Source organism: Tiliqua scincoides, chromosome 1 (assembly GCF_035046505.1).
Source record: "Tiliqua scincoides isolate rTilSci1 chromosome 1, rTilSci1.hap2, whole genome shotgun sequence".
NCBI classification, from domain to species: domain Eukaryota; kingdom Metazoa; phylum Chordata; class Lepidosauria; order Squamata; family Scincidae; genus Tiliqua; species Tiliqua scincoides.
Genome location: NC_089821.1, coordinates 127,117,749 through 127,145,280, shown reverse-complemented (window position 1 = coordinate 127,145,280; position 27,532 = coordinate 127,117,749). Strand labels below are relative to the sequence as shown.

Genomic DNA, 27,532 nt, shown 5'->3' with positions numbered 1-27,532 from the left:
TTGTAGAGGAAGAGTGAAGGAAGTGTGCGGTCATGGCTGCTGTGAGAGTTCTGGGAAGCAAAGTCCCGAGGCTGCTCTCCTCGCTTGCAAAGGGAAGGGCGCTGACCAGGTGAGTGCTGGAGGTGCAAGCACGCGCCCTCCCCGGGGCTGCGAAAGGCCTGATCCTAATGTGGGCTGAGCATTGCCCACTGTGCCTCTTGCAGCCTTGGAACAAGCTGCAAGGGGAGGGCGCCTTCCAGCAGTGGGAAGTGGAGGGGACTTTTGCAAAGCAGTCCGCTATGGCCACAGCAGGACCTTCCCCTGGCAGGGAACTTGGCAGACACTTTGGGGGAGTTGCAGGTGCTCCAGAAACGTGGGCATGCAAGGCCTTTCTCTCTGCCTGGCTCTGAGCTGCCCCATGGTGGTGAAGCGGGCAAAGAGTTCCCTAACATAAGTTGTTGGGGGGGGGGGGGTGGCATCTGTGCCTGTGCTTGGAGACAGAACAGTTGATCAGAGTAGTCACACAGGGATGTGCGGTGGTTGGGGTGGCAGGTGAGGCAGAGCCTCCCCACTGGAGTCCTTCAGAAAGCACCACTGCTGTATGAGGGGTCCAAGCACCCACAACCCGCATGCTCTGCACTCCTTCTCTCCTCGCTCTGTGCGTGGGTTGTGGGTGCTTGGGCGCCTCATACAGCAGTGGTGCTTTTTGAAGTACTCCAGTGGGGAGGCTCTGCCTCACCTGCCTCCCCAGCCACCTTAGGTCCCTGGAGTAGTGACTTCTCTCTGACCACTGACAGTAGAAAGGGCAATGGTCATTCCCAATCTCTAGGGCAGGGGCGTCAAACTCATTTCATACAGAGGGCCGAAGTTAGCATTCATGGTGCCTGTTGAGGGCTGGAAGTGACATCATTAAGCAGAAAGTGACATTTAGCAGATGATGGCCAGAAATAAGCACTTTGTTCTCACACAGAAATCAGTTAGTTGCAAATGACAGAAAAATGTGCAAATCTTGTTCATATTTTCAGGATATGAGACAGCCTGATTATCAAACTGAATGAGCCCAATTATAACGGGGGCCAGATAAATTACTTGTAGGGGCTGCATCCGGCCCACGGGCCTTATGTTCAACACCTCTGCTCCTGTATGTGTGTTGTTTTTTGATGATTCTCCCCCCCCCCAAATTTATTGATTAAAATAGCAAATTGTAGTGTTAGTGTTTTTATTCCAAGGGCTCATTTTATTGCATTTTAATTATAAATCATAATCACTTTAAAAATGTACTAGGTAGGTGATATAGTGTCAGCAGATGCAACCACAGTATTATTTTTAACTGGAAAATATCTTAAACACCAAAAAGGCATTGTGTTTTTGTATTTTTATTCAGATATTTTTAATACCAAAAAGGCATTGTTTTGTGATGTGTTTTTAACAAAAAGAAAAAGAAAAAGAAAAAAAACCACCCCCATGAATCTCTTATTGCAAATGCTGGAAACCTGTCCTGTTTGTAACAGCTTCAGGACAGAAGTGCAGGGAATGAAGACTCAGGGATGGTGGTGAAATCTTTGCTGTTTGTGTGCTGTTGAAAGCAAGGGGTCCTGCCAAGAAAAAAGTGTCAGTCTCATCATGGGTGTGTGTGTGTGTGCGTGTGTGTGCGCGCGCAGTAGATGTAAGGCTGAACAGAAGTAACTGTCCCAGGATTAGAATGGGAAGAAATTGCTGTGGGGCAGGGTGGGCAAGTGCATGTAATGTGGTTGGATGGGTTAAGTTGTCCTGCTGTGACTGGAAAAATCAGCTGTGAACTTTGATCCAATTTCCTATCTGCCTGAGGAGCATGGAAGATAATGCTTAGTTACTAATGGTTAGTTATTGACCAAGCCTTTGCTCTTTGTTGCAGGGTAGGTCAGGAGGTGACTGCCTTACATGGAAAAATTGCCCCTGTTATTCACTATGCTAATAATATGTCAATAGAGTTTTAAAGGGCCAGATCATCTGGATGAAGGAGGTTTCTATTCCAGTTTTAAAGCTTTATTTTACAACAGAGAGGGACACTTTAATGTACAACCAGTTATGTTCACGTGGTACTATTTTGCTGATCCCAGCGCTGCATAGATTACCCAGTTGTGGGTAATCTAGTCCTGCTAACAATAATTTGGGTGGATATCTGTTTCTGCTTTGCAGGCTTTTCAGATACATTTCAAAAGTGCTGTAAAATCACAGTCCTGTATGTGCAATACAGTACTAAACATTTTTGTCCAATAGTCACCCAGAGTTAAACTGTTTGTTTTTTGTCCAAACTGGAATAGAATGATAATTATAAAGGAAAAAAAAAAACTGGCTCAGAATGAAAGTGGTAATATACAATCTGACCCCAACCCAGGGGGTTCTTCTGGATTCACTGCTGCTTCTGGATTGCCAGGTGACGGTGATGGCCGGAGGGCCTTTGCCTTCATATGGCTGGTATGCTAGCTGCAGTCAAACCTGAGTTGGTTGGCTTGTTTCTGGACACAACTCAGAATGCTGGTTTTGACCTTTTAAAGCCCTTCATGGTTTTGGACCAACAACAACAACAGTATTTATATACCGCTTTTCAACAAAAAGTTCACAAAGCGGTTTACAGAGAAAATCAAATATCTAATGGCTCCCTGTCCCAAAAGGGCTCACAATCTAAAAAGATGCAACACCAGCAGACAGCCACTAGAAAAGACACTGCTGGGGTGAGGTGGGCCATCTCACCATAGTATGGTATATGAGGAACCATCTCCTGTATGAAGTGGCCCGACCCCTAAGGCAATCTAAGGAACCCACCTATGTGGTCTGCCCACGACCAAGGCTTCAAGGGATAGGGCCATATCTGTGGCAGGCCACAATTAGGAAATTCCCTCCCTTTTGAGTTAAGATCTTCCTGTTATCTTCTGGTAGGGGCTAAAAGTGTTTCTTTTTCATTGCCCTTTCTGTCATAGTTTTGTCAGTTCTTTTTTTGTTTTGATATTTAAGCTGTCTTTTCTCGATACTAGCAGCTTATGCTTTCTATTCTGACTGCTCCTCTTTTAAATTGGTCATCGGTTTTCATGCTGCTGTTTTTTATCAATATTGTCTTGTATGCTCTATTTTATTTTTTATTGCATTGTATTTAATTATTGTGGTGGCTTTGTATTTTTATGCTAATTGTAAACCACCTTCAGTACCCCATTACGGTGGGTAAGGCAAGATAAATAATAACAAAAAAAGTGATTGAACAATTACTGTATTAGAATGCCAGATTTTTTTTTGGGGGGGGGGGGAGAACTATTACAAATTTGGGTTTTATCTAGAGTTGGGAAGCAGCAGGCTTTTGAAAGGCTTGGTGCTTTAAAGGTTAAGTAAGCAATTGCCGGTAACTGTGACTTGTAAAAATTGAACACATACTAGAATAAATCGCAAATTTATTTCATGCATGCTTTATAGAGGGGAAAGAATTATGACTGACAGTTGTAATTAATTAACTCCACACAATGTGAAGAAAGGCAACAGTTGTGTGGATCACATTCACCTTTTCCCATGTGGTCAGACCACATGGTCTGAATTGGTTCTGGGGGTGCATCAAACTAACAGACCTTTATTAGTTTAAGCCAGTGATTTTCAACCTTTTTCATCTCACGGCACAGTGACAAGGCACTAAAATAGTCAAGGCAGACCACCTGTTTTTTTACAACTGACAAGGCACACTGCACTGACAGCAGGGGCTCGCATCCCCCAGTAGCCGTACTTACAAATGATCCTCCCCCAAAGTCCCGCAGCACACTTGCAGATCATCTGCGGCACACCAGTGTGCAATGGCACAGTGACTGAAAATGGCTGGTTTAAACTTAAAACAAGCCAGAACAACTTCAGTTGCAGCTGAGCCTTAACTCCAGATCGTAATGACTTGCTTTTCTGGTTTTACATTCTTATCAGCTGGCATTGGGATTTAGATGATATCACTAAAGTATCTAGGTGGAGCTTCAGGGTGGAACTCAATGTTACAGAAACCATGTGGCTGCTGTCAGTTGGCAGTGATATATCAGTTGGCAATGATATGTTGAGCTCATCCTGTAACATTTAGTAGAGTTCAGTTCATAGTCTGGACATTGTTGCACTGAGAGTTGTCTCTGTCTATCCTCATTTCACAGCATTGGTTGCTACTGGCTAGGGAAATTTTCAGAGTAATAATGGCAGGAAGTGAGATAAGTTCTACTAAACGTTATGCAGCCATTGGTTTCTATTACATCTGGTTTTGCTAATCTTTCTACCAGGAATACATTGACTGTTACAGGCATTTTTTTTAAAAAACAACAACAACATAAATGCATTCTTTCCTACAAGTACTGTCTGTAATTTTATTAAGATGCCTTCAGACTGAAAATCATGACTCAGCAGCACGCCTTGAAACCTCCTCGGCAAAAACTTTAATGGACATAGGATCTCGGAGGATCTTCTCTTCAGAGCATGACATCTTCCGGGAAAGTGTGAGAAAATTCTTCCAGGAGGCGGTGGTCCCGTATCATGCAGAGTATGTTAAACACAGTAAATATTGTGTTGGCTATGGACTGTTGGTGGCATCTTATTTTTTCCCCCTTCTATTCAATCATATGTTGCAAATTAGCTTAATTTTTAAATTATGTTTGATTTAAAACATACATAGTCAACCTGTGGGAATTCTAGTGGTATGTTAAAGAGTATTTGTTAGAAGCCTAACAGTAGCTGCTATTCTTTGTTCCATAATCTGGCCATTGAAATATGAGTTGTTTTACAACCCAGTGGGTAAGCTGAACCAGTAGAAAAGACCATAGTCCTCAAATGGAAATAAAATGCATCAAATGGTTCATTGATTTTTGTTGGAGAGCTAGGAAGGACATGTGATTTTGCAGCATTTAAAGACACCAAACAAAAGTGAAATGGACAAAGCAGTAAACATAAAACCATCAAAATAATCAATGTAAATCAAACTACACAAAATAGCATAATCAAATAATGCCTTTTGCAAAAACTCATCAGTGGGGCTCTGGTTCATACTTTCGCTTAGGAAACCAGCTCACGTTAAGACTACTATACACACTTACTTGGGTGCAAGGCCCCTTGTACTCAATGGGCCTTGCTTTTGAACAGACTTGTCTAGGGCTGGGCTATACATGACACAACAAGAACCAGACTAACAGCAGTGAAGCCTTTGAACACAGTAGTACTTACTTTGAGTAAACATTAGCAAGAATGGTCACTATCCTTTCTAGTCCTGCTGACCAATCTCTCTTGCTTCTCCTTCTCTCTCTCGTTTTAGATGGCACACTGCGGAATATAGTTTTTTTCCCAAAATATCACCAACCCACAAAGGACTTTTCCAAGTATTTGATTATTGAACCAGTTACCACTTGTGTTTAGGTATTTGGTTCTCATTCAGGTTCAAGGCAACAAAGATTAGATTCCATTCTGGTTCCCTGAACCAGTTTTTGGGGTTCAGGATTCAGTTCAGCTCCTTAAAATTATCTTTTGCCTTCTAAGGCTGTATATTCTTTTATTGCTAAAAGTCTCTATTTTCAAACAATTAAGCTTTTAATTTTGAGTAAATTGTTGATTTTGCAACACCAGTTCTGTGAAAAAGGTTCCACTGACTTCTGTCCATCTTCCTATAGGTAGGTAGGTAGGTAGGTATTTATTATTATGGTCGAAGACCAGCAAAGCAAACACACATTACCACCCTACAACAGGCGGAATTTAAGATTTCAACATTAAAATACATTCAGCATTAAAATGCAACATTAAAATACAATAAAATAGCCATCAAATAAGAGGGAGTAGCAATTAAAATTTCCTCTAATTATTAATAATGCCCATACGGGTTTTGTAAGCAGCAGCCAAAAAACTTGCAGTTGGTCTTAAAAGCTGAGAGTTAGCACCTGAAAGAAGTTTCTTGGCCATTTCTGTTTGTGACAAGCCCAAGAATTTTCTGCTCAGGGGAATAATAAACTTATCTCACATCCCCTGATAAAATGGACAGCAGAACATGACATGTTCAAGTGTCTCAACCTCCCCTGAACCACAGATGTTAGGCCTAAAAAAAATGGTTGGCAACCTTCAGTCTCGAAAAACTATGGTATAAGCCTACAGCACCTGGTATTCCCAAGCGGTCTCCCATCCAAGTACTAACCAGGCCTAACCCTGCTTAGCTTCCGAGATCAGACAAGATCAGGCATGTGCAGGGTAACAGTTGGGTGTTAAAATTTAGATTGAGCCACAAGTAAATGGATGCTAAGGCAATCCTGGCCTCAACCTTTAGCAGGCCGGAATCAAGACGTAAGCTTGCATTAGACACATTACTGGATACTTGAAATATAGATCTTAAAAATTTGGATTGACACCTTCAAGTGAGACAAAGGTAGAAGAGGAGGGACCAAGAATTGTTCCATACAAAAGCTGGGGCAAGACCTTTGCAAGATATAATCTAATTGCTGCCGGAATATAATGGCCACCTTCAACATGAAAGAACTTGGTTATTGCACTTGCAGACTTCTGGCCAGCTGCAGCCACAGATTCGTGATGAGCAGTTCTAGTTCCAGTGAAGTGCAGCATTATACCTAGATATTTATAGGAACGCACCTGCTCTATCTTATGGCCATTAATACTTCAGGGCCATAAGGACCTGTACTTAGGTCTCTTGCCAAAGGATATAATCTTGGTTTTCTGGTAATTAATGACCAGTTGGTTTTCTTCACAGAAAAGACTAAAACTATTAAGGGCCCTTCTAAGTTCCACTGCGGTCCTTGAAAGGATAACTGTATCATCCGCACACAGTAGAACGGATATCTTACGGTTAGCTAAAGCTGAAGGATGGAAGTCGGGAGAGCTCAGGTGATCCACCAAACCATTTATATAGATGTTAAATAAAAGGGGGGCAAGAACACAACCCTGCTTTACACCCTTATAAATTGGAATAGCATTCGAGAGATGTCCATACCTGGAACATCTTACCTTAAGTGATGTGTTGGAATATAAAGCACGGATTAGAAATAATAATCTGTGATCAATGGCCAAACCCTCCAGCTTCTCCCACAGTTTGACTCTAGAAATAGAGTCAAAAGCAGATTTTAAATCAATGAATGCTGTGTAAAGGGAACCAGAGTATTTCTCCATCAGATGCTGCATGATTATAGTGTGTCCATTTGTGGCCCTGCCCTCCCTGAAACCAGCCTGTTCCTCTGCAATTAGGTTTTCTTGATCAGCCCAGTATCTAAGCTTCTCTAGAGGATGGCCAGCATAAAACTTGCTGATAATACTCAGGAAGCTTATTGGGCGGTAGCTGGCAGGGTCCTCCCTCTTACCCTTCTTGAAAATCGGGACTATGACAGCCTGCCTCCAGCCATCAGGAATGCATCCTGTGGAGTCAATTATGGTAAATAAAAAGGCTAAAAATGGAGCCCACCAATCCACATAGTTTTTAATCCATTCAGGAGGGATGTTATCAATGCCAGGGGCTTTGCCTCTTTTGAGTTGATTGATTAATGAAATAACTTCATCTATGGAAACTGGAGGCCATTGGGGCATGTCATTAAACTCATACGAAGTGGCTTTGCCATAAGAATCAGCTGTCCATCTTCCTATATTTGCAGGTGGGAGAAAGCTGGAGAGGTAAGCAGAGAACTCTGGGAAAAAGCTGGACAGCAGGGTTTGCTGGGTGTCAATATATCAGAAGAACATGGTGGCATTGGAGGGGATCTCTTCTCTTCAGCAGTTGTTTGGGAAGAGCAGTAAGTATCAGATACTCTGTGAAGGCATTCTTTCATTGTCTGCTTCCCTGTTCTTGATTTCCCGTTGCAAGTTCTTCTTGAAAACATTGCTGCATTCTTGGTTTTTTTTTTTTCCCTTTTCATTTGGCAATATTTTGGAGTACAATATTTTGGATGGCAAAATTTTGGATGGCAATATTTTGGAGTACAGGCAGGTCTTAATTTACATGGGAGTTACATTCTCATGGGTAACAGCCTATCCTCCATACCTACTTTACCCAGGCTTCATGCACTGGAGAGGACACTGTTCCAGAACCACCATTCAGAGCGTGACACCATAGTCTTCCGAAACTGAAGGATGCCAACAATACATTCTCAGAAATTGGCACGTATTGAAAATACATTTACTGAAACTACTTTTTCCATAGGCACTAATGTAATAGGTATGGGTTAGGCCAGTGGTTCCCAAACTGTAAATTTGACAAACTTACAGGGGCCATCTTTCTGGCTCACCTGGGTGCCGTCATCTTGGGTTGCGTGAGAACTTATGTGATCCAAGATGGTAGATGCCAAAGAGAGCCAGGAAGAAGAGGTTGCCATGAAAGAAGGGCGCCATGACCACAGTAAGCTTGGTAACTGCTAACTGTGAGTGGCTGTACCACTTTAGATTGCAGGAAGAGTTCATATGATTGACTCCTTCATACAAAAAAAAAAACAACCCTTCACATAGCAACTAGCATGTCAATGAGAAGGATTCTAGGTTAGCATTCTCTCTGACATGCTAACTTTCTACAAGTAGACATTTTCTGTGTGGAGAGATGTTATTTTTATTTTTTTCTATGGAGGAGTGTTTAATTGAGTTAATCCATCTCTGCAGTCTGAGATGCTGGCTTGTCCCCTCAATCCCCACCTTTGGCAAAGACATGTTGATGCTTGCTTCTGATTACCTTCTACATCTTTGCCAATGCACTGTGCCTTCCATGAGCTGAGAGGCTGGATTGTGACCTTGTTTTCATTTTGTTTAACTGCCAGCAGGTGGAACTGTTGCATGATTTAACTTCTCTTTAAGGAGCACTTCTGAATATGTAACTCCATCCACTGCCTCCTTTGGAGAATCTCTAAAGCATTTTCACATTAAAAGAGCAATTGGATAATTCTGTTTCTCTTTGTGTTTTAAACAATGAATGTGTATTTTTTCTTTTTCTTTTCCAGAATGTATGTAAACTGTACCGGTCCAGGATTCAGCCTTCACTCTGATATTGTCATGCCTTATATTGCTAATTATGGTTCAAAAGAGCAAATTAAAAAGTTTATTCCCGAAATGACAGCAGGCAGATGCATTGGTGCAATAGCTATGACAGAGCCTGGGGCTGGAAGGTGAGCAAAAAAATTAATTAATTAATAAGCATAACCTTCTACAATCTTATGCATAATGTTTTGGAATTAAATTACATTGAAAAGTGTGGGTGTGTGCATAGGTAGCCCCCAATTAACAAGATATCCAGCTTGAGGATAGCTACTCTGACATTTTTGTTCCCTTAACTTTTCTTGTGTGGTTAGACAGCTGCTTTTGGTCTTTGGGGATAGTTTAAGTAATAAAATGACAGGTAGTGAGTATGAATGTTTGTAGGAAGGGCGCCTTGTATATTTAAAGGATTCTTGGGCAGGAGGGTGTAGCTCCACGTTCACTCCCTACCATTGAAGGCTCGTTCATTCTGTGAGAGAGGTGGAGAGCAGAATTTGCCCTCATTGTAACACTGGAGTCCCAAATGCAACTCTTTTCCTTTCCTCGTAGGGGTAAATTTTACAGGTGAGAAAGTAAAGGGGTGTGTATAGGGGCACCATTGGAGTGGAATCTAAGGGCCTGATCCAAACGGGCCTGCACCAGCCCAGCACCACCACACAGTATTGCAAACGTGCTATAAGGCACGCCTTCGACACCTAACACTGGGCCAACACTGGCCCTGCCACCATATCCTAAACCTCTTCCTGGTCCAGGAGACCTGACATGGGTCTTCATGTATCTGCAGGTACAGATCCAAGGAGATCCATTGGGGCTGCCTAGGGATTACACAGCGTAAGGGAGCATAAGCTTCCTTACCCTGAGTAGACCTGGTGCTGCTTCCCAACCCAATGGGATGCAGCAGTCACCATTTCTGCATTGCTGTAGCCCTGGGCACTGGGAAGCACAGGATTGGGTTGCCTCCCTTTTTACCCTTGGTAACCCCAAGCACTGAGAATCAGCAGCCCAATCCTGGGCTTCCCAGGGCTACAGCAGCACAGATAGAGCAGGCAGAGTGGGCACAGATCCGAGGAGACCCGAGTCAGGTCTCCTGAGCTGGGAGGGGGGTTAGGATATGGTGACAGGCCCTCCCCCATGTGCTGATTTACCACTCCAGCACTGCCCAGCGCTCGCGCAGGCCTGTTAGGTTTGGGCCCCAAGTCTGCTTAGATCTGCGTGCATGAATCTCTTCTGGATTCTGGGTTTGAGTCATGTCATAATGACAATTATAGGATGTAGGTTTTTCATTGAATGGATTCTCCATTCTCTGGTGTCACTTTCTTTTATTCAGGCATTATTTCAAAATAAATACCATTCGTCCTTTCTAATATGTTTCCTTGTAGTGACTTGCAGGGTGTGCGAACATATGCAAAGAAAGATGGAAGTGATTGGATTCTAAATGGCAGTAAGGTATGTAAGTGAAGGAGCTTTGAATTCATCCTGATCTAGTACTGAATTCATCCTGTGATCTTTTGAGATTGTGATCTGTAAGTTGGCAGCTGTATGCAGCTTATGCAGTTCTTGCAATCGTGCAGTGCCAAACTGCCTGCCTTCACATTTTGCAGGAGAATTCATGCTTCCAGAGTTATCTGGCTGTTGCTGTTGGAAACATAGAACTCGATCAACTTAGCTGGTGTCTTTCTGCATGCCTTTTGTTTGGGAAAGATATAAAGACCATCCAAGGAATTTGGCCTTTTCGTGTTCTAACATAGTTGGTCTGTGCGGAGTAACCAAGGCTCAGGTATTTCACAGTTCAAAAGAGTTGGCAGTGGAATGGCTACCCTGGAATGAAATTGCTTGGAGGAACTAGGGAGGCAAACAAACTTGACTGAATCATGCAAAAGGAGAGGTTTCCATTCCTGTTGAGCGCATTGTTTAGGATTCAGGGAAAATGTCACATGGAATGCCAACCACATGGAGCCAGCTTCCCTTTGCTTTCTAGTCCTTGTTTTTTTCTGTGATAGTTGGATTGTTTCTCCTCCTCTTTGATACTTAACTCTAGCAAAGAGAAAGGTGGAAAATACTAACAACCTAGCCCAGTGGTTCCCAAACATTTTAGCACCGAGACCCTTTTTTTCAAATGACACTCTACTGGGGCCCACCTATGTTTACAAGACTTTTTTTTTTTTTAAAGGAGATCTACTGTAGAAAGAAATAATATTTTTATTTATTTCAAGTCATAATAACCAGGAAAAAAGATTCTCAAACATTTATCTTCCTAAATTTATGCATGCCTGCAAGCTGCAGGAGCTTGGTTCCTTGCAAACTGCAGGAGCTGAGCTCTTTGCAGGGCAATTAACAGCTGTCTGATTTCTGAATAGCCTCAGGGCAATGAGGCAATGAGTTATCTGATCTTTTCATTGGAGGCTCTGCTCAGCTGCTACAGGACCCACCCAAAATCAGGTTGCGGCCCAACCCACAGTTTGGGAACCACTGGCCTAGCCTATGCCCGCCTCACAGGACTGTTGTGAAAATAAATGGATTACCCTCCATTGGATTTTTCCTTAAGTCAGCAAACTAGTCTGTTGACTTGTTTGGTATGGTGGGCTTTTGATTATATCCTAAGCATATTTCCTCAAAAGTAAGGCGCTCTGACTTGCATGGGGTTTAGAGGATTGCAAACTTATTTGTAATCACTTTCTGTGAAAGTGATACTCACTTTCTGTGACAGGCACCAGTAATTGTAGCACATACCAGTGTTTAATTGGGTGATAAGCAACAACCACATGTACATTACATAAAGTTCACAGTGCTGTGAGCTTCTTCTGATGGACATCTGACTTACCACTCTTAGAGAGCAATCCAAACCTGCACTGGAGCAGGCAAGCCAGGAGGCTTGCGCTGCATCCAATGCAGGTTTGTTGGCAGCAGTGGCTCAGCCAGAGGCAAGGAGAAACTCTTCCCCTTAGCCTTGGGTAAGGGCTGCTGACCCCAATGGGTCTCCTTGGACCTGTGCCACCTCAGGAGGTGGCGCAGGTCTGAGGAGAGCAGAGCGGCTTGAAGACGGGAGTTGGGATCCAGCATAACTGCCGGGTCGCAGCCCTCCCTCTGGCTCCTGGCGCGCCCGCCCCCCCGGGGCTGCCCATCGCCTGCCCTCCCCCTGCCCAGGAACACCTCTCTCCCTCCTCCCTGTCCCCCATGCCTACATTTGCCGCTTGTGTCGGCGCAGGTGCACCGGCACAAGCGGCTGCGGGGAAGCCACCGCGGAGGCTTGTCAGCCTCCTTGCATTGGCGCATCTAGATGCGCCAATGCAGCTTCCTCCCAAGGAGGCGCAAATTTGCTTTACGGCACGTTTTTGACCCTCCTGGGATGGCCCAAGGGACTTGGGCCGGCCCAAGTCAACTTTAGGATTGTGCCCTTAATGTAACTTAGGCTGTAATTCTGCGCATACTTTCCTGGGAGTTAGCCCCATTGAGCCCAATGGAACTCATGTCTGAGTAGATGTGCCAAGGATTGTACTGTTAGGGCCGAATCCTATCCAGTTTTCTAGTGCTGGTGCTGCTGTGTCAATGGGGTATGCACTGCTTCCTGTGGTGGGGAGGCAATCACAGAGGCCTCCTCAAGGTCTGGGGATATTTGTTCCCTTACCTCGAGGCTGCATTGCAGTTGAACCGGTGCTGGAAAGTTGGATAGGATTGGGCCCTTAGTTGACAATGGGATAATCAAATCCCATCTTTTGACCTAAGACAGGAATCCTGGTAGATTCTTTGGGTTCCTTCTAGATTGTGTATTTCTGGGAATAAAAATTCAAAGTGGTCTTGTGGAGAACTGGCGCAAAAGCAACAAGATAAATTAACTATTCTTGGTATGCTTGTAATTGAAGCTGATGACAAAAAAAATTTCAACAACAAAATTGCACTGGGAAGTGAAAATGCTAGAAAATGAGGAACAACAGGTGTGCAGAAGCATTGCTTGGGGAGGTGTCCCCATAGTGCAACCATTGCCACGGATGGTCTGCAGGTGTGCCATGAAAGTTTAGGGGAGGATCATTTGTTCGTAGGGCCACTGGGGGATGTGAGCCCCTGCTGTCAATGGGTGTGCCTTGTCAATTGTCAAAAAACTGATGGTGTGCCTTGACCATTTTAGCTTTTTGCCAGTGTGCCATGAGATGAAAAAGGTTGAAAATCACTGCCATAGTGATTGTTAGTTGCAAAAGGCTGACACAGCCAAAAAGGCTGCGTCTACCTGGGGATGTCTTGACTGCACCATTGTATCCAGTACAAAGGAAGTAACAGCCTTTGCACTTTACAAAGAAAACATTTTAATGCTTTTCTCATTTTATTTCAGACATTCATTACTAATGGCTGGCTGAGCGATGTAGTGATCGTTGTAACTGTTACAAATCGCGAGGCCCGTTCCCCTGCTCACGGACTTAGCCTCTTTCTAGTTGAAAATGGAATGAAAGGATTCATCAAAGGGCGTAAGCTTGACAAAATAGGACTGAAAGCACAGGTGAGCCCCAGGAATTCAGAAGTGAGTGCAGTGAGTACAGAGGAACCTTGATTTACATAATTTCAAACTTATGCAAACTGTTGCATAAGCCATCACAGTAACACACAACTGCCCATCTTTTTGCACAGCTCTTCCCTGCTTTCCCAGACCTTTCCACGGAGCTGTGCATGTACAGAAAGAGATCAACCTTACATAAAGGTCAATTTATGTCAGGGTGGTCAGACAGGAACCCTTACACAAATTGTGGAATGTCTGCAGCTGCTCTATGTGATGGTCTCTGGAAAGATTAAATGCAGCTTCAAGAATACCGTTTACAACACCGCCTTGTCCATATTCGGCAAGAAGACCAACAAGGCGGCAGACTGGTTTGAAGCCCACTCTGAGGAGTTGACACCAGTCATTGAGGAAAAGAGGAGAGCTCAAGCAGCATACAAGGCCTGTCCCAGTGAGCGCAACCTGCAGGTCCTCCGAACTGCTCGCAGCAAAGTCCAACAGACTGCCAGGAGATGTGCTAACGACTACTGGCTCCAGCTCTGTTCCGAGATACAGATAGCAGCTGACACGCCCAACATCAAGGGGATGTATGATGGTATCAAGCAGGCCCTAGGTCCAACACAGAGGAAAATTGCCCCTCTGAAGTCTGCCACAGGCGAGGTCATCCAGGATCGGGTGCAGCAGATGGAACACTGGGTGCAGCACTACTCTGAGCTATATTCCAGAGAAAATGTAGTCACCGAAGAAGCACTGAACAACATTGAGTGCCTGCCTGTGCTGGAAGAGCTTGACAGTGAACCAACCCTAGAAGAACTTCACGTGGCCCTGGACACCCTTGCCTTTGGCAAGGCACCTGGAAAAGACAGCATCCCTGCTGAAGTCCTAAAATGCTGCAAAGAGATCATCGTCACTGAGCTGCATGAAATCCTCTGTCTCTGCTGGAGAGAAGGTGGAGTACCTCAAGACATGAGGGATGCAAACATCATCACGCTGTACAAGAACAAAGGTGACAGGGGTGACTGCAACAACTACCACGGCATCTCTCTCCTTAGCGTTGTAGGAAAGCTGTTTGCCCGAGTTGTACTAAAGAGGCTCCAGGTACTTGCAGAGAGCGTCTATCCAGAATCGCAGTGTGGATTCCGAGCCAACAGGTCCACCACTGATATGGTATTCTCCCTTAGACAACTGCAGGAGAAATGCAGGGAACAACGACAGCCACTCTTTATAGCCTTCATAGATCTCACAAAGGCTTTCGACCTGGTCAGCAGAGACGGCCTCTTCAAGATTCTCCCCAAGATTGGATGTCCACCCAGGCTCCTCAGCATCATCAGATCTTTCCACAAGGACATGAAGGGCACTGTTGTCTTCGATGGCTCCACATCAGACCCTTTTGACATCCGAAGCGGAGTGAAGCAGGGCTGTGTTCTTGCACCAACCTTGTTTGGGATTTTCTTCGCTGTCCTGCTGAAGCAGGCCTTTGGAACTGCAACAGAAGGCATCTATCTCCGGACCAGATCAGACGGAAAGCTCTTCAACCTCTCCAGACTGAGAGCAAAATCCAAAGTCCAGCTGAAATGTCTGCGTGACTTCCTCTTTGCCGACAATGCAGCTGTCACTACCCACTCTGCCAAAGATCTCCAGCAGCTCATGGATCGTTTTAGCAAGGCCTGCCAAGATTTTGGACTGACAATCAGCCTGAAGAAAACACAGGTCATGGTTCAGGATGTGGACTCACCTCCCTGCATTACAATCTCTGAGCATGAACTGGAGGTTGTCCATGACTTTGTGTACCTTGGCTCAACGATCTCCGACACTCTTTCTCTCGATACCGAGCTAAACAAGCGCATCGGTAAAGCAGCTACCACGTTTTCCAGACTCACAAAGAGAGTCTGGTCCAACAAGAAGCTGACGGAACATACCAAGATCCAGGTCTACAGAGCTTGCGTCCTGAGTACACTTCTGTACTGCAGCGAGTCATGGACTCTTCGCTCACAACAGGAGAGGAAACTGAGCGCTTTCCACATGCGCTGCCTCCGACGCATCCTCGGCATCACCTGGCAGGACAAAGTTCCAAACAACACAGTCCTGGAACGTGCTGGAATCCCTAGCATGTATTCACTGCTGAAACAGAGACGCCTGCGTTGGCTTGGTCATGTCGTGAGAATGGATGATGGCCGGATCCCAAAGGATCTCCTCTATGGAGAACTCGTGCAAGGAAAGCGCCCTACAGGTAGACCACAGCTGCGATACAAGGACATCTGCAAGAGGGATCTGAAGGCCTTAGGGATGGACCTCAACAAGTGGGAAACCCTGGCCTCTGAGCGGCCCGCTTGGAGGCAGGCTGTGCAGCATGGCCTTTCCCAGTTTGAAGAGACACTTTGCCAACAGTCTGAGGCTAAGAGGCAAAGAAGGAAGGCCCATAGCCAGGGAGACAGACCAGGGACAGACTGCACTTGCTCCCGGTGTGGAAGGGATTGTCACTCCCGGATTGGCCTTTTCAGCCACACTAGACGCTGTGCCAGAACCACCTTTCAGAGCGCGATACCATAGTCTTTCGAGACTGAAGGTTGCCAATACAATACAATATCTTAGATCAGCAATATATTGGTTGTCATTTTAGTCCATGACTAAAAGGTTGACTTTAGTTGAAAGGTGACAGTAGAAATGTTTCCCAAGCAAGGTATGGAATACTAGTATGGTACTTAGCTACTGTACATACTTTTTGCATCAGCTGCAGATACCACTGTGCTCTCAGGGAGGTGGGTGGCCACACATAGATACTCACTTGGAGGAAGCTTGGCAGAACGTACTTGAACATTCTTCTTTGATGTGTTATGACTACCTGGATGCCCACTCCACCCCTTGGCTGATCAAATGAGCTTTTAGTACATTGGGCTAGCGCTGGCCCTTACCATTCTCAGCAGGTGGACTAGCTATGAGCAATTGGTCTTTGAATGCCAGCTGGATAAGCCTACAATGACTTGTCTTCCTAGTCATGCAGTTTCTCTATAACAGAGATGATTTCATAGTGTCTCAGGGAAAACTCTTTCCTATTGACCCTTACACTGAGGTTTCCCTTAGTGGAAATAGATGGGAAATCTTCAGTACATTGCCTCCTTGTGGTCAGTTACCCACACTTTATTTTCCTCTAGTCTGGCTCTAGTAGTGGAAGTAGGCCAGGATAAAAGTGCCTGGGGTGATGACTATGATGTGGGGGATGGTTCAGTTCCCCTCACCTGTCTGCTTTTTGTGATGTTAAAACTGGATCCATCCCCTGCTGCTGTAGACGTGAGCAGAGCAGACACATGGTGAGATAAATCTGCCCCACAGAATTTAGATGTGGCCAACAGTTTTCATCAGCAGCTTTCTCCAAGTTCTTGACAAATAAGTTTATTTTTTGGAGCCCACAACTCTTCTGTGCAAACCTCTAGAAGAGGGAATTGATCCTGGGGTTAATAAAGTCGGGCCAATGTAAAGAACAAGAAGCGGAGGTGCTGACTGGTGATGGAAGACATGACTTGCATTTCTGTGTTTTTGTTTAAAATTAGGACACGGCAGAGCTGTTTTTTGAAGATGTCCGCCTGCCTGCCAGTGCCTTGCTTGGACAGGAGAACAAAGGCTTCTATTATCTCATGACAGAGCTTCCTCAGGTAAGAGAGATAAAGCCATGCTGCACACAGAGGAAGAGCACAAAGGCGTTATTTGTTCCTGGCACCAAACCGCCAGCTACAGATTATGCACTGTGACATTGGATCTCCTGCTTAGAATGTCGGCATGGTGATTTACACTGCTTACTGCTGGGAAGCCTGCTCTTGAAGTTGGGTGTAACTACTTCACTGCATTGCAGACCTGAACCTTAACGAAAAATTGCAGGTTATCAATACTTGGTTTGGGTTTTGTTTTGTGTCAGATTTAGCCAACACACCTTGGAGCAGTGCCGTAGGTACATCTGGGTATCATACAAGAGTTCATTTGGTTAAACCTTACCGAAGTCTTCAGGACCAACTCTGTTGTGGGATAGTTTGAAACAGTGAAGTGTATTTTGGGATTGGAGGCAACATGGTGACTTTAGCATGCTATTTTTCCGTGGTGGTTCATGGCAGAAGTAGAGGGTCTGAAACACAGCCCTGAGTATTCTTAGGAATATACTGAGAGAAATTTAGTTTAGTAACAAAGTCTCTTTTTTTTTTTGTCTCTCCCATCTCTTAAGGAAAGGCTGTTGATTGCTGACCTTGCAATTTCCAGTTGTGAATTCATGTTTGAAGAAACAAGAAACTATGTTAAACAAAGAAAAGCTTTTGGAAAAACAATTTCACAGTTACAGGTACATTACGTAGAAATATTGTCTTCTATAGTTCTAAAATTGAATAAAGTGGCAGCAAATGTCTGAATCCCACAAAACATACCTTATATTTCATGACCCTCCGCCTTGCTGCAACTGAGACTGTGCATAAATGTGGCATCTGGTATTTTGGCATTCTGAGAATCAGCTTTTTTTTTTTTTTTTTTTTTTAAGGGTCAACTCTTTATTGCTAAATAAAGCTTCCTTGTTCAAGAGCAGCATACTTCTGGTTACCAAATACCTGGAACAAACAGCAGAGGATGGCTGTCTCCATTTTTCTCTGCTCATGGGCTTCCCAGGGTCCTTTGACTGGCCACAGGTGAAGTCAGCTAGACATACTGTTCATGTTTTAGTCTGCTTCACCAAGGTAATTGTCCTACTGCTGAGCAGCGGTTGGCAAACTTTTTGTTAAAAGGGGCTTGATGTTAGGCAATTACATAATCACCAAACTTCTGGGTTGCCATGCACCCGGAAGCAGCTATGTGGAGCTTAGCTTGGGAGATGATGCCTCTTGCACAGTTTGCCATGTGCTGTACGGGGAACGGCAGTGCCATTTGCTGCATGGCATAGTGACTCTGAACCCAAGCAGGCAACTCCACCATTCCCAATCTGGTGCATGGCAAACTTGACAGGTGGTTTCGTCTCCCCAGCTGAGCTCTGCGCAGGCCAGTTAACTTTGGCTGGCAGGCTAGATCTGGCCTGTGAACCATAGGTTGCCAACACCTGCTGTAGTGCAACAGTTAAACATAAGGTGGGTAGGTTCTTGAAATCTTTAAAGCAATGAAAAAGCTGGAGGGCATCCTGCGATGGTTGCACAGTCTCTTTTTAACAAACCTGGACAAGATACTCTTATCTGTTTTGAAAATGTACTACAAATGAATATAGCAGCTTTCTACCATTTTATTATGGCTTCCCTCAAGGAATCCTGGGAATTATAGTTTGTGAGGCTGCTGAGAATTGGTATTCCTAGTTTGAATTCTGAGAGTAGTTGCAGTAAGGGAGCAAGATTGAGCCTGCCCACCCTACATACCATGTGGCTGGATGTCCACACATCATTAAGCCATACAAAATTACGCAGGTAACTAAGATAGTGTCTCATCTGATTTGGCCTTCAAGATGGTTATTTAAAACTACTGTAATTTGGAATATTGGTTTTAAATCTGCAGCATTATGAACTGTTATACTGTACTATGCACTTTTGTGGGGAGTAAGCTCCTTTGAATACAATGGGATTTACTTACAAGTAACATGCACAGTTGTAAATCTTGGCTTTAGGCCATGATCACCAAAAATAAAACAGTATCAAACCCCTGTAACATTGGTGTGGAAGGAGTTCAAAGTTCATACAAATCAGTATTGAAGTTGATGCTTCATAATATTTTGTATCCTTAGGCCATTTTAAAAAATGACACTGAAAGTTGGTTTTAGATTTCCTGCGTTGTAGTTTAAATGGCCTTAACAATCAATTTAAAAATGCCTGTTTTCCATTCACTATCTTACATTGACCAACTCTTGCATTCAGATACGTGAGAAGCTCAGAGTGTGCTTCTAATATCCTATGCAAAAATACCCTTAGACAGCAGGAATGTTTTAAAGGAAAAGTGGCTTGAATTCAAGTATGTGTTTGTACTCAAATATTCCATCACTTACAGTACAAAGTCTAATAGTAGACTCCCTTAAGACTGGAAACTTTTCTGTTTCAGCTGAAACAGTGAGTATTTTCCTGTGATGCCTGTCATTAAGCTTGTCCCTCTAGGGCAGTAAAACAGCAATCTCTAGCCATAAAGGCCTGTACAGATTGAATAATGTAGTTTAAGCTGAAACATAGTACTCATGGATTCAGCATTAAGCTGCACCCAAAGCATGCCGCTATGTATTTCATTGCTTTTGTGGTGATAGAATTGGACTACAGTACGTATAACATATGGTTATGAAAAGAGCCTTATTTCCTTAAAAATGAAGAAAATTCCTTGTAAAAATAGTATTTTTTTTCCTTTACAAATGTGTGTTTTCTTTCTAAACTGGAAGACCGTACAGCACAAGCTAGCAGAACTGAAAACAGAGATTTGTATAGGTCGGACATTTGTGGATAGCTGTCTCCATCTTCACTCAGGGAAACGCCTGGACTCTGCCACTGCCTCAATGGCCAAATACTGGTATGTATGTAACCGAAGCATCAAAACAACTGTTTACCCTCTCTAGGTTACATCAGACTTGTCACACCTACCTTACTGTGTTCCCAGTGTGAGGAAAGCCTGCCTGGCGAGACTCAAATGCCTATTATCCATCCTCCCAGTTCTATTTTGATTCACCTGGTCACAAATGTAATAAAATAATGAGAGAGAGTGTGTGTGTGTGGTGTGAGTTTAAACACACTGGATGAACACTCCTGAGGTGGCTTTGAACAATGGGAGAGTGTAGCCAGCGAGGAAATAAAAGCACTTGGCCCTGTTGTAAAATAAAAAGCACTGTTGTAAAATAAAAGCACTGGGCCCAATCCTAACAACTTTCCAGCACTGGTGCAGCTGCAGTGCAGCCCTAAGGTAAAGGAACACATGTTTCTGTACCTTGAGGAGGCCTCAGTGACTGCTCTTCTACCACAACATACAGCGCACCCCCCATTGGTACAATTGCACCAGTGTTGGAAAATTAGATACGATTGGGCTTATTGTTAGGGAAATGTGGAGGAAAAGCAATTAGATTTTTGACTTGTCAAACTTTTTTTTTTAAATAAAACTTGCTCTAGGTGGATGTTCTAGTATGATGAAAGGAAAAAAAATTAAAATGACACAGGAATGTCACTAAAAACTACAGGAGGGTTTTTTTTTTAAATGGATGCTTGTCACTAGTGATATTAGATATTATCTAATTGGCAGTCCCGACAATTGCACAGTCCCTGTGACATAGTCCAGGGCACTGTATCTGGGTGAGGAAACCCACTTTTCACAGTAACAAGATACCAATAACAAAATTTGGTTTCCAAGAGAATGCGTTATCCCAGAAAGAGTCTGCTACCGTGAGGAAAGTTGTCTGCACCAGTTGAATAACATTCCATTTATTGCACTATAAATTAGTCTGGAATGGCCATTAGAAAACAGGGAAAAGGTTCTGGTGAATTACTAGAATGCAATAAAAAATTGGAAGACTTCCTGTTTACAAGAAGCTTTGGAACCCCACATTTGAAAATTAGTAGGTTCCTTAGATTTGGAAACAGTTAGTATGTGAATTTGATGGTTAAGTTTAAAACAAGGATGGCCAGCTGGCAAACCAGGTGCTGAATCGAGTTTGCCAGCTGATTTTCCTAAGGCTAGTTCTGCATTCTTTTGGGAGGTGGAAGAAGGGAGTCATATTGATGTGAATTTGTAAATGGGCACAGAAAAAGGATTCCTGTAGTGCAATTTGAATTATATAGAAATGTTTAATTATAGAGCTGAAAGTTTTTAAGAAACCATAATGCAATCTTATTACAACATGGTTGAAGGTTTATCACATCGGTAGTTATTCCACACAGCTTACTGTATAAACAGGGACTTGGTATTTGACCCCAGACATTTTCCTGAATCTGACTTCAGGATGGAAGCATTGTGCAGGACCATCTTATAACAAACCCTGACCTGGGCTGCCTCTTGCCGTTCCATTTTTCATTAGCCAGAAAAAGCCCCTGGGCTATTATTGCTGTTACATATTAACTTATGTTTCACCAGACAAAGTTGGACAAGTAAAAACATCTAAGGTAATACTTTGTACTGATGCCAGATTACATTAACTACATGGGTGAAAGGAATCAGATGGGAGATTAGAATGGGCAAAAAAACCCTTTTTTTGTGAAAATGTACAAGTTAGTGTCTGGTGAAAATTATAGAGAAAAATATGGGTGAGAGAGTCCAGATGGGATATTTTCCATAACGGAAAAGAATTTGGGTTGAAATACCTGATAGGGAAATAATTGCATTTAGCTTCTAAGAAAAGGAAATCCTTGTCTGTTGAAATTCTGTGCACATATTCCCTGGAATTTGTAGAATGGTTAACTGTTGTTGTGATCACTTGTTTTTGGTATTGCAGCCCATGAAGTTTGCACAATATCTCCCAAGATAGTTTTGAAGAATAATTTTGAGCATGGTGTTTTTGTGGATGGTTATTTTATTGAGTGTGGCTTTGACTATGTTCAAATGAAACTTAACTGCCAAATGAGAAAGAATTAAGTCTTAGATTTGAGTATAGCCTTGTATCTTAAAAGTTGCTTCTCTGCTCACAGAAGAAACCTTGTTTGTTCAAGGCGGTGAAAGAGACAATTTTAGCCAATTGCTTTCCTTTTGCAGCTCCTTGCATCCTTCCCTATATTTTCTACTTGTGGGACGCTGAAGAGTATATATATATTCAACAGGTGCAGGGGGCTGGAAAGGGAGATCAGTGGAAATTGTCCCTCTCTCCTATCCCTTTGTGCTGGATATCCCTTAGGGCTTCTTCCTGGCAGGAAGAAAACTTAGTGCCAATCCTGAACTCCCACAGTGCTGGCACTAAGTTCCAGCACTGGTGCATGGTGCCACAAATGTACCATAAGGCACATCTGCAGCACCTGGAGATGAGGGGCTGCCAGCACTGGGGCAGGGGGGATGAACTAGGGCAGGAGTGGTGTGGGATCCTGAATTCCTGATAAGGAAGGCCCGATGGAAGGCTCTCAAGTCTGTGCTGGCAAAATAGCCAGTGCAGGCATGAGAAACCCCATTGCGGGTACTGGGGCTCAAAAGTCCTCTTCTCCTGAGGAGACCAATGGCAGCCTTGACAGTGCTGCTGGATGCAGCAGTAGCTGTTTTGGTGCTGCTGCACCCAATGGAACTGCCAGCTTTAAGATTGGGATGCCCAGCTATAACCCCTGGTTACACAACATGTATATAGAGAGCATGTATGTATTCTGTTCTAAACTGGTGTTAAAAACATTTTGAATTACTGTAAGTGCTGGGAGATCATGTATCAGTGTCCCCTTGACAATTAGGAAAAGCATTGCATAAAATTAAATAATTGAATATTAAATGCTGTACTAGCTTGTGTTTAAAAGCTGAACTTTTTATTAGGATTGGTCAGTTGTTTCAGACACTGCAGAATCTATGCGGAACACACTGTTGTGTATTAAAATGTCAGTAACTCAAAACATTCAGAATTTCAGTGTGTTCTGTTCATAATGGATTGGAGAACATGTGGTCACTTAAAATGAAGTAGGGCATCTTGAAAACATCTGGTCCGCTCTAAATTTTTTCCTCCCATTTAAGGGCTTCCGATCTCCAAAATAGTGTGGCTACTCGGTGTCTACAACTCCATGGAGGATGGGGATACATGTGGGAGTATCCAATTGCAAAGTAAGTGTGGCTGCTTTTTATCTTTAATCATACTGTTGTATGATTTTTGTGTTTAGTGTGCCTAAGGCTGCAATCCTATCTACACTTACCTGGGAGTAAGCCCCATTGATTATAATGGGACTTACTTCTGAGTAGACATGGATAGGCTTGGGTTTTATTAGTAAAAACCGATCATCCATATAATTGCTGTTTTAATAGGAGGGGTCTTTCGCTTCTCCTGTCAGCTTATAAATCAGCAGCTTGTTAGGTTGTGTTAGTATTCTTTAATGACAAACTGTTGATTGAGTGAATTTTTAAAGGTGAAATGAGAGAATTGTATGTTTTGATAGGAGACCAAAATTCCACTGATCCACAGCCTTATGGTTGCAGATACTAGCATGTCGGAGATTAGGTGTGGTGTATAACGCACTCAAAATACGAGACTCGGCTATCAGCTTATGTACCTTGAAGATAAAGTCTGAGTTTAGTACTGGTGGAACTCTCATAGCTGTTTCTAGTATTGTTCTTTGTCAGTTATTTAGGAGTTTGTCCAATACTTTTGTGCATTTTCCTTATTGCATCAGACAAACTATTCAAAATCTATTATTGAGTGAAAGAAACTTTTGAAAACTGAAGCACTTGAAACAATTACTTACTCGAGGTGTTATGTCATTGTGTCCTGCAGATGGGTGCAGCTTATCACACCTGATCTCTGGCCATGTGTCCTATCCTGTTTCTTTGCATGCTATTTGAAAATGCTGCATGCTACCTCCTTGTCCGTAGCCAGGTTATTAGCTAACACACTCCTAGAATTCAGTGTATACCACATGCAGAGAGATGCTCAAAAGTAATGATGTTCTGTGAGGTGCTGTATGTGGCAGTAGTGCATGAGACTGGCTAGCCAAAGACAAGGTGCCCAGAGATGCAAAGTTTTCATGTACTTTTCCTGGCACAACTTGCACAGCACACATGGTTTGACTCGGTTTCAAACATATAAAATGCCATTTACAGCTGTTCTTGATTTTTTCCATTTGCTCATTCTTCTAGATGCAGAAGTTGCTAGACACAAATCAATGGTCCTAGTGATACTGGTTTGTTAATTCCTGAAATCTGATTTGGCATTATATCTAAACTGAGTCCTTGTAAGCTCAGTGGCAACCAGAGTAGTCTCTTAATGCTCACTGAGTACCCAAATTGTTTAATGTTTCTTCTTCTCCAAACCTGGAATTCTTAGTCCTATTTGTCATTTCTTTTTCATTTTGAGAAGGAAACGTTTTGGCTGCTGTTTTATGAATGCATCCCTGGGAGCAAGCCTCATGGAACATTTTATGATGATGAGAATGTAGCCATATGCTGGTTTTTGAGTTCACCAATCATAGCATCTGTTCATTAAAACATTACCCTTCAGCAGATCAGTATATTTATAAGACTAATCATGAATAGTTGCTAATAACAAAAGTTTACATTTATTGGTTTTTCTGCAACCAGACCAGGGATGGGGAACAGATTTTTATACTTTAAAGTGGTATGTTGAATTGCTATGGATGTTCTTGAACTTCAAAATGGTATTCAGTTTCTGGTACTGATAGCCCAATCTTGAGCTGCCTGGCATCCAAGGCTGCAGCTGTGCCAAAATGGCTGCCGCTGCATCCTATGGATGTTGGGCAGCTGTGGGCGACACCTGATGCCATCTTGGGGGCATTTGTCCCCTTCTCCTGAGTAAGGGAAGCGGCCCCGCAATGGGGATGCTCCACTCTACGCTGGCTATTTAGCTGGCACAGAGTGAAGTAATTCCGTGTCAGATGGGGAGGCCCAGTGTGGGGTTTTGGATCCGGCGGAGCTGAGTGCAGCCAGACCTTCCCCCTCCCCTTCCCGTTCCCTCCTTCGTCATGCCTTCCCCCCACCCTGGAATTCCTCCCCCCTCATCCCCACTCATCTCTACTGCTTGGCACTTGCCTGGAGCTCCACTCACTGGCCTGGTGGTAAGTGTCACAAGTGTGCCTTATGGCATGCCTGCGACACTACGCGCCGGCACACATTGGATAGGATTGGGCCCTTAGTTTTAAGTTCGTATTGAATGAAAATACTGCTTTTCAGATCTGCCTAAAAAGGGAAAAAAAAGAAAGCTCTTGCCACAAGCTAAATTTTAATGCATGCAGATTCTGAAAGATTTCTGTGACAGATAATGCAGTCTCTTAAAATGGTGTTTGTATTGAAACTCCTGGACTAGGGCAAGAGATTTCAATTTAGATAATATTCTTTTTAGACACGTCCTTCAGTTATATTGTTGCTGCTTGCTCTCGGTACATTTAAATTATTTATTGGCTTGAATAGAATATTTTGACATGCTTCTGATGTGTTGTGAAAGCATTTCTTTAAAAAAAAAAAAATCTAGCACTTGTGTGCTAAACACTGGAACATATTTCCTAAGGAAGTATATTTGGGATCACAGCCCAAGTAATGTCGTCCCAACGTTAATTCCTCGCTTCTTCACTGTTTATATTTAGATGTACTGATATTTTTTATAATATACTGATTACTCTTTTTTTTTTTTTTTTTGGTCCAGATCTTTTGTAGACTCTCGTGTTCAGCCAATCTATGGTGGTACCAATGAAATAATGAAAGAGCTCATTGCAAGAGATATTGTGAGTGACAAGTAGGCATATGGCTACGCTGAAGGACAGCTTCTGAATCCTGTTTTGGTTGACGTGGAATTAAACTGTGCAAAAATAAAAAAATTTGGGAGGACAGCATGTGTCATTCAAACGAAAATAATATTTAAATGGTCTAAAACCTATAACAAGAATGCATATATTTCTTTAGTTGATCTGTAATGTTTAGCAGTTTAAATGTTTTTCTCTGGTGGTATGCTTCCAAATGCATTCCAAAAGGCAAGAAGCTAAGTGATGAACAAGAAAAACAAACTCCAAATTCTTGATGTATTGTAAATGTTTGAATATTAGGCTTCAGAGAACTCAATCTAGTCCTAAACAACAAAACACATCTTGGAAGAACTTTTTTGGCTAAAGGAAAGGAAATATTAGCTAGGGAAGCTTACTTAATGGAAAAATCTTTGGAATTATGGGATGTGAGCCTGACACTTTAAAAATGTTTAGTTGTCTTCTTATGGTTGCATAAACTGCAGATATTAATCAGAGATGAGACAAAATGAGCAGTTAATCTTTTGGTGCCAAGTAATTGCACAAGAATATTAACCAAGTTTACATGCAGACAAAATTGCCTTATTCTGACTTGTATAGATTCTATTTTGTATAGAATAATAAATGAAAATGTTTAAATGCCAAAAGAGCAGCTTCCAGCAGTATTTTCACTGTATCTTAGGTCTGTTCAACCTTAAATAACTCTTTGGAAGTACCAAGATGCTATTAGTGCTCCAAAATGCACTGCAAGATTTGGCACATCGGATGTGTAAAATAACACCTACTGAGTGTGTTAATACTGTCTGAATAACTCTATAAAGAATTTTCAGTGAGCTGGCAGGCAGTCTTCAAATACTCTCTATTCCATTATGAAACACCAGTTTACCAATAGCATTCTTGAGGAATCCAAATTACATAATTTTAGTTGTATATATAAGTTGACAATAGAAGTTGACAATAGAAACAAATTAGGAATTTTGTTCCTATTTAAAACTTTTAAAAGGTGATCTAGAAAAAAATATTTTCATTTTATTAAAAAACAAAACTTGGATCCATTTCTTCTAATAAGTCAGGCCTAATGAATAGCCTCAAGGCTTGAGGGGCTTAGTTATGTGACCCAGTCTTCACCTGCCCACACTACCTGTTATTGACAGACATGGAAATAAAAACCCCATCAAAAAAGATGCTCAAACATTTATCTTCCTTCAGGTGGGGCCTCAATATCATCGGGGGTTCTGTTCTCAGACTCCTCGCGGATACCGGAAAAATTGCAAACAAATCTGCAATTTTTGGCCCCTTTCTTCCTACTGTGCTCTGATCCCCTCCAGAGAACTTTCTCAAATTCGAAGAGAAAGTGCGTGTCTGCCCTCCAGGGGCTTTCCCAGGCCTCAGAATGCCTTAAAAGGCATTAAACCATCACTTCACGTTTCCCTTGGGAAACTGAAAGTTGCATTCCTTCGACTCTATGAGCCAGTCTGAAGCCTGCAGAGACGGCGGGTGGATGTGCACTGCCTTTGTGGGCTTCAGAAATCCCTCTGGAGGGGACTGGAGCACAGTTGTGGTCCCCTTGGAGGGTTCATTGGGGCCGGGTCTGGCCCAACGCGGGTCTGGTGAACCCCCATTGAGCCAGATCCGCAACTGTAAAATCCGCTGATAATCAGGCTCCACCTTGCACAAGTTTGCACACTGCAGATACTCAGCTCTTGCAAACTGCATGAGCTCAGTTGTTTGCAGGGCAGTTAGCAGCGATTTG

At 43.0% G+C, this 27,532-nt stretch overlaps 1 protein-coding gene and 1 pseudogene across 1 annotated transcript; one reads left to right on the top strand and one right to left on the bottom strand.

The window, feature by feature from the left end:
* ACADL (acyl-CoA dehydrogenase long chain) lies at nucleotides 1–26,426 on the top strand. The gene is made up of 11 exons (XM_066636727.1): nucleotides 1–109; nucleotides 4,343–4,507; nucleotides 7,599–7,736; nucleotides 8,928–9,092; nucleotides 10,341–10,407; nucleotides 13,286–13,450; nucleotides 16,993–17,094; nucleotides 17,655–17,768; nucleotides 19,815–19,942; nucleotides 23,054–23,140; nucleotides 25,686–26,426. Exons 1-11 carry the CDS (start codon nucleotides 33–35, stop codon nucleotides 25,777–25,779), a joined length of 1,302 nt encoding a protein of 433 aa, XP_066492824.1. The 5' UTR covers nucleotides 1–32; the 3' UTR covers nucleotides 25,780–26,426.
* LOC136637288 (5S ribosomal RNA) lies at nucleotides 6,091–6,211 on the bottom strand (annotated as a pseudogene).
* Nucleotides 26,427–27,532: the final 1,106 nt, after the last annotated feature.